Genomic DNA, 7,748 nt, shown 5'->3' with positions numbered 1-7,748 from the left:
AAAAAAAAAAAAAAAAAAAATCAAAAACAAATAACACAATTTTAAGACTAAAATCTCCCATCTCTGTTAATTGAAAAGGAGAGGCCTGATCTGCAACATAAGCATAAAATCAAATTTAGGACATTTGACTTTAAATCCAAATCATGTAGAAAAACATTATTCTGAGAGCTCTCAGTAAGCTTCAGACCCTTTTGCTTGGAGAGCGCCCGCGCGTAAAAGTTTGGAGACATCTCGTTTACGCCCTCAAGAATGACCGCTATCTCCAGCAGTATGACAATCATATTGGCTAATATTTTGCAAACAGTCGCCTGTAGAGGCATCCACTCCCCTCCCCTAACCCCTCTTCCCCCCACCCCCCTTCTCCAGTGTACTCTCGCCCCCGAGCTCGTCTCTTCTCCGTCTTCACTACTCGCTCGTTTGGCGCCACATCGATAATACTCCACGCATTTTCCCTACCTATTTTTTATTTTTATTTTATTTTTGTAATATTCTTATTTAACTATAGGTGGCTTATTATCAGAGTTTTAATGTCCCGTCGCGACAGACGCTTAACAAAATGGAGCTATCAAGCAAACTCCGTTGGAATCAATTCCTGATTTTGGCAACAGCACTTATGTCACCTGCGTTAACGTAAGTGCACTTGAGAGTTCCTGGAGAGTGGACTTGCTTTTGCGGGATGTTCGTATGTTTGCTGTATTATGTATATATATAAAACTATAGCTATTCATTTAAAAGGTGATACATCTGGATTTGATTTTGCAGGCTAATATTAGAATAACATGAATCATTGTTTGGCAGTCTGTTTGTACGTCTGAGCTGTTCAATTATAAATCTTATCGTGTGGTTTAATCTGTTTTTGATTATTTTTAATTGTGTTGTTTATCTAGAACTATATTTCTGCTGCAACCAACACAGAGCGACTAACACCAAAGCACATAAAATGTTTCTGTTTCCTACAGTTTATACAACACATCCCATAAATGTATTTCATTTTGTAGAATAGCAAGTTGAAATCTTTGCTGTTTTTTTTTGTTTTGTTTTGTTTTGTTTAGAGCCTTCTTAGTATTCAGATCACCCTCCCACTGCCACATTCTCTGGATGTGTCTGATGAACTCCTGACCAGCTCTGATGACAAATCCCACCAACCTCTCTCTTCCCTGCAGGGTGCTATGTAATGACATCCTTAGCCTGAAGGTGGCAGGAGATCCAGTTCTAACCCCTCACTCCGTGTGCCTGAGACTGGTAGGCCTCAGCAAACGTCAGATGCGGATGTGTATGCGTAGTCCCGACGTGACGGCATCCGCCCTGCAGGGCATCCAGGTGGCCATCCACGAGTGCCAGCACCAGCTGCGCGACCAGCGATGGAACTGCTCCTCGCTGGAAAGCTTCGGGAAGCTGCCTCACCACAGCACCATCCTCAGCAGGGGTGAGAGGTTCAGAGAAGCTTACACAAGTGTCAAAGCAACTCAGAGTCTCGAGTTGCTTTGACACGTGAACGACACATTTAGATTAACACTGTTTCTCAATTTCATCTGTGTGTTTGCGTGTGTGTCTGTGTTCTCATTGGGAACCCCAGGTTTTCGCGAGAGTGCCTTCTCCCTGGCCTTGTTGGCAGCGGGTGTGGCTCACTCTGTGGCCTCTGCCTGCAGTATGGGCAAGCTGCGGGGGTGCAGCTGTGAGGCCAAACGTCGCCAGGACGATGACAAGATCCGGCTGAAACTCACACAGCTGCAGCTGCAGACTCTGCAGAAGGGCGGGGTAGGCATCGGCATGACCAAATCATTACCCTCAGATCTAAATGGGCACCATGGGAATCTACCGTCCGACCTACACTCCGCCCACACGTCTGCCATGCTCAAGCCTTTATCAGATGACTTAAGCTCTATGCAGGACACCTGGATGTGGGGGGGCTGCAGTCATGACTTGCGGTTTGGGGACCGTTTTTCAAGAGACTGGCTTGATTCCCGTGGCTCTCCAAGGGACATCTATGCGCGCATGAGGATACATAACAACCGCGTAGGGCGACAGGTGAGTGATGTGCTTATTCATACCAGCAGTCGTAGCCCTTGAACTTTTTCACATTTTGCCTCGCTCAACTCCCACGCTTCAATGTGACGATTTTATGTGACAATCTAACATGAAGCAATGCATACTTTTCAAACGGAAGGACAAGTGTATATAGTTTTTCCAAGCTTTTTCTCAAAAGAACTTTACTTTGATAAGTAAAATCCAGTCAAATTAGTGACTGTGGTATTAAGAAACACACCAGACAGATCAGGGATAAAGTTGTGCAGAAGTCTAAACAGGGTTAAGTTACATAATAACAGTAATAATACGTCAAGATATTGGCATCTCACAGAGCACAGTTTGATTGGCTATCAAAAAAACAAATGGAGTATGGTACAGGCAGGAAGGAAGAGCAGTAATGAGGGGAGCAGTCAAGAAGTGAATGGTAACTCTGGAGGAGATGTCGAGATCCACAGCTCAGGTTGGAGAATCTGTCTAGATTACAACTATTTTGTCAAGGCAAGAATTGATGGAAAAACAGCCTAAAGAAATCATGTTCAAAGTTTGATGCAAGTCATTTAGAATCCACCAAAACATTTTCCAATAAGGTGTTCTAGTCAAATGAGAGCAAAATTGAAAAATGTTGTGTACACATGGGCTAAAAACAACACTACACTGTTAGCACGAAACACTCTGGAGCTAAATGAAGCACAATCCTTTACAAAAACCTGTTAAAAACCTGCAAAAGACTTGAGATTGAAATGGAGGTTCGTCTTCCCAGAGGATAACCACCCTTAACATTAAGGCTGAGCTACAATGGATTGGTTATGCCAAAGCATATCCATGAGTTTAAATGGTCCAGTCAATTTTTAAGCCTAAATCCAAATAAGAGTTGGTGAAGACACTCTACAAAAGTAGTGACTCAAGAGGTTACTACAAATCCAGGCCACACTTTACAAGTTTTTGTGTGTAAAATAATTTAGAAACCATGTATTGTTCTCCTTCCATTTGAATTGTGCCCCATTTTGAGTTGTGTAGCACATTCCGATAAGATATATGGATCCAGAGTAGCAATATTTTAGAAAGACACTGTATAAACATGGTGCCAGTTGCTGTTAATTTGGTTGAAATAATTCATCTTTCTTTGCAGATAGTGACTGACAACATGACAAGGAAGTGCAAATGTCACGGCACATCAGGGAGCTGTCAGTTCAAGACCTGCTGGTACGTTTCTCCAGAGTTCCGCGTTGTTGGATCTCTGCTCAAGGAAAAGTTCTTGTCGGCCATCTTCGTCAACTCCCAGAACAAAAACAATGGCGTCTTCAACCCTCGAACAGAGAACAGTGCCCGCAGAAGCGCTGGGGGTTTCAGTGGAGGACGCCGCAGAAGCATGTCCAGGGAGCTGGTGTATTTTGAGAAGTCGCCCGATTTCTGCGAGCGCGATGCTTCGATAGATTCTCCAGGTACGCAGGGACGCATCTGCAACAAAACGAGCTACAGCACAGACAGCTGCAGCTCGCTGTGCTGCGGCCGCGGGCACAACATCCTACGGCAGACTCGCAGCGAGCGTTGCAATTGTCGATTTCACTGGTGCTGCTACGTTCTGTGCGAGGAGTGTCGCCTCACAGAGTGGGTGAATGTGTGCAAGTAGATCCAGCTTTTGTTTTGCTCTTTGTGCAACTACTCTTGAGAATCTGTTTATCCCCCTCATTTTGTGTGTGTGTTTTTTTAAGTCCATCATCTGGGATCTATTTTCTCTGCATAGCTGCTGTGATCCCAAAATGCCAAGTCAGAGATTGAAGAGGTGACTCATGTCATTTGTCTTGCCATGGCCTGTTTAGACCCTACCCTCTCAGCCATGAAGAGGGCCCACACTCCAGTGTTTCTACCCCACAGAAAACTGGAGAAACAGCAGAGGGGCGCTAAAGTTTCAGTCTTTGCTTTCTTGTTCGTCTTGTTGTACAGTAGCTGTGTATTTTATTGCGTGAATGTATATTTGTAAATGCACGATTTGTTAATATGATTATTGTTTCAGAGTGTTTAGTGTTGGTTTTAGCGAATGACAGAAAAGGGAACTGCCAACATTATCTGAAAGATGAATGTAAGGTTTCGGGATCTTAACATCTTATATATTAGTATATACTAATCATGGATATTTTTGATTCCAAAACTCACACAGTGCTACATGATACAATTTAATTAGCTCTTATTTGTATCTTTCTGTATTAAAAGAAATCTCAGCCACATTTCCAATACAGTGGTTCAAAAACAGTCTCATTATCTTAAAATCAGGGATTAGGGACACACTCTTGATCCTTCCATTGAGTGATCAGCATCATATAAAAAGTCACAAGAAGACATTTATGTATGCAATTATCAGTTTTTTACTAGGAATCAACACTAAATGAATACAATCACCATAGAATTAACCTTTAATCTAAATATCAGTCACACAAAACAAACATAAAAACAAAGACACTACAATAGCTTTGTCAAAAAGCTCAAGAGTTTTGCTTATTCGCTCACTGCCATATTTCAGGTGGGCTGACGGGGAAATTGCTTTGGTTTTAGCTGGGATGTCACTCTGAAACTCTCATGCTGACTGCTTTGCCCCAGGTTATTGGCTGCCTTGAACCAAGGTGAGTGGAGGGAAATTTAAATCTTGAACAGATTTACAAAAAAAAAGAGAGAAATGTTGCACAGCTTGCCATGCTAGCTAAAATATTTGGCACAACTGGATCTGTAATGAGTGATGATTCTGCTCTGACTCGGTCGAGCAAGTCTTCCTTCCTGCAGTTCACTGGGAGCTCAAACTTCCAGGGTAGGAGACGTCACGAGGGACAGATTGACCAATCAGACATACGCCTGGGATAGTGTGAGAACTGCAGTCAGTTAAAAAGTTGATTAATACTTTTTATAAAACCTGTTCCTTATTTAAACACTCCAACACTTGTTGGACACTTGATATTTTGTCAGCAAGTGCTACCTTGTTCACAAAATATCAACAAATTATCACTTCAGCTATAACCCACAACTGAGTCTGTTTTCAGTTTACTATTTTTCTAAAACATGTCACAACATGTTACATTGAATAATAAAAAAAAACCTTCACATAAGGTTTCATTCATTAGTTAGAATTAAAAGTTGTGACTAACCTTGCATTATTTCCAACATCCTTGGGCTTTCTAACTTAAGGAATAAAATTATCAATTTTAATTACACCTTTTTTCCGGTCTAAGTCACATGGAACCTTACCAGGACTGTTTGACATTTAGATGAACAACTTAATCATATCAAACCACTAATATCATTCAAATCCTCACAGTTTGGAGACTTCAGGAGGTCAACAGCAAGAATGAGTTTGCTTAGACCACCTCTATGGTCCAACAAGGGCATCCGATGGATCTGGAGAAAAGCAGCTCTTGTAGGTGAAAGGTCAAATTTAAGGTGTCCATGTGCATTACATCATTTGGACCAAATTCATTTAAATTCATTATAATTAAAATTTAAATCAGTCAAATGCTAATGGGGTGTTTGTTTCGGACGCTCTCCAGAAATAACATAAAATGTTTAAATGTCTTTCGTAGAGAGTCAAGCAAAGATTGTTGGGAAAAATTACTGCTGTGAAAAAGAGTCTTCCTCTTTACAGAGGCTTCAGATCATCATACAAATGTGTTGTCAGACAAAGATACCAAGAAGTTGATCAGTTATCAATGATGAATTCATTCTTTAAGGGATAAATCTATTAACTGGTTCACAAATGAAACTTTCATCAAACACTGATTTTTTTTTTTATGTCACAATAAAGGGAGTTCAGGCCGCTTCTCTTTGCAGAATTGCGTTAATTTTCTCATGCATGAATGATTCGTTCAAGTTGACAACACAGAAATTCAATCAGATTGAGTTCCAGATTTTGACGAGGCCATTTTAAAATCTTAATATCTGGCAGAGGTTTTGGGAGGGTAGAGAGACTGTGTATCTGTTCACCGCTATGTTTGACTTTTGGTATGATATTTTTCTAATACCGAACTTGTTTTCCTGAAATGTTGGTCTTATGTCAGTTTTAATGAGACGCACACCTTTTAGAAAGTTTGCCTGTTGTCTAGTCAGGCCACGAAAGTTTCACACAAAAATCTTGGGAATAATTTAAATGTTTTGTTGTTGTTGTTGTTGTTTTTGGCAAATGTCAGATGCATATCATTACATATGATTCTGGGTTATTTTGTGGCCTCCTGGATGAGTTGTTAATAGTTTTTTTTTGTTGGTTAGCCTCTCGTAGGCGGGTTCACCACCGTTCCATGTTTTCTCAATTTGTGGATAATGGCTCTCACTGTGATTCACTAGAATGCCAAAGCTTTAGCAAGGAATATGTAATCCTTTTAAAACTGATAAATACCAGTAACTCTACTTTTTACCTGTTGTTTAATGTCTTTAGATGTTTCTCTGTTTTTATCTTTTCGCTTGCTTCGTGTCATCAGACAGGTACTGTTTAAGTGATTTCTTGATTGTGCAGGTCTGGTAATAATCAGACCTAGCTTGGCTAGTGGAACTGAGCTGAGCTTTCCTTCAAATGTGGTTTAATCAGAGTAAATTCAATGATGTAACAACGGTGGAAAATCTGCATTTTGCTCTGGCTTTACTCTGATTATCTTTGTCCGATAGTAGTTTTTGATCATCAGAAACATTTGTGCAGGGGGAAAACATTTTTACAGCGCCGTGTAAATGTTTTCCCAATATCTTTGCGCTCCCAAAAAGTCAATATATAGGAGTCGATACGTCGGTTTAGAAAAGCAATTAATGTTAATTCTGATTAATATGACACAAATATGTCTCCATTTGGTATATCTACAATGCGATGTGTGTCGGCTTTCTTTTATATCACACTATAATCCTGGTTTCTCTGTTTCACTTGTTTAAGGGCTCTTTAGATTCTTCCCACATGTACCACATGTCAAAGTGAGAGATGGACCTACTTTAGTCCTGAAGTGATGCTCAGGGTTGTGTGTGTTGGCCTGAGCGCGTGCACGTCTGTGTTTAATACTGTGTAAATGTGGGGATAAGCTTGATGCACTGCAGATTTGGGAGGTGAGAGACTTTTTTATGGCCACTCCACGCTGAGAGAAGGACATTTTATAGCCGCAGGATATTGTTTCCCTAAAAGTATGACTTTTATTACTGGAGAGCCGCATCGAGATGAAGCAGAGAGTTGGTGGTGATTATACCAGTCTTTTGCTGCGTGAGGATCTGAGGGGATCATCTGTCCAGAGTTCATAGCCGAGGATGTAACTTGTTGAACCACTCGCTGCCCGGGACGCTCCACGGCTGTTGCTGAGGGGACAGACGAGCGAAAAATATAAACACGCGTATAGAAATGGACGCATCTAGGCGGATAAGACGTGTGTGTGTCAAAGCACATACACACGGCACAATCAAAACCATGCGCGCGTGCACGAACTGTGGATGTAGCAAAATGCTAATGTCGCCACAGGACTTGATTTATGATGACTGCATTCCTGGATATCTTAGATAATCCAAACTGTCTTTGTGCTCAGCCTGCTGGGAAAAGCCTTTCTGCCACATAGGATTTAATGCCAATTAAGTTTTGTTTGTAGGGACTTTGGTAAATATCCCTCGACTCCAGAGGAATGACAGTGCCAGTGGCTGAGTTGACTGCTCTCCCCCTTTTATGTCTTTTTTTTTTTTTTTTAGGGAGTTGTGGAGGGGTTACGCAGGGAAGGTAT

General features: G+C 41.2%; 1 protein-coding gene across 2 annotated transcripts in view; it reads left to right on the top strand.

Moving 5' to 3' along the window:
- Window positions 1-4,043, top strand: part of wnt10b (wingless-type MMTV integration site family, member 10b) — a 20,169-nt gene extending 16,126 nt beyond the window's left edge. Inside the window, exons 1-4 of one of the 2 annotated variants that reach the window (XM_008413683.2) lie at window positions 402-630; window positions 1,164-1,426; window positions 1,577-2,028; window positions 3,158-4,043. In XM_008413683.2, coding sequence (XP_008411905.1) covers window positions 557-630; window positions 1,164-1,426; window positions 1,577-2,028; window positions 3,158-3,658 — 1,290 coding nt within the window. In that variant the 5' untranslated portion in view covers window positions 402-556 and the 3' untranslated portion in view covers window positions 3,659-4,043. Of the gene's footprint in view, window positions 1-401; window positions 631-1,163; window positions 1,427-1,576; window positions 2,029-3,157 lie in introns of those variants that run through there. The other variant, XM_008413684.2, reaches the window with a different exon arrangement.
- The last annotated feature ends 3,705 nt before the right edge of the window (window positions 4,044-7,748 follow it).

This window comes from Poecilia reticulata, linkage group LG7 (genome assembly GCF_000633615.1).
Source record: "Poecilia reticulata strain Guanapo linkage group LG7, Guppy_female_1.0+MT, whole genome shotgun sequence".
Classification (NCBI taxonomy): Eukaryota; Metazoa; Chordata; class Actinopteri; order Cyprinodontiformes; family Poeciliidae; genus Poecilia; species Poecilia reticulata.
This window is presented reverse-complemented; position numbering and strand designations above follow the sequence as displayed.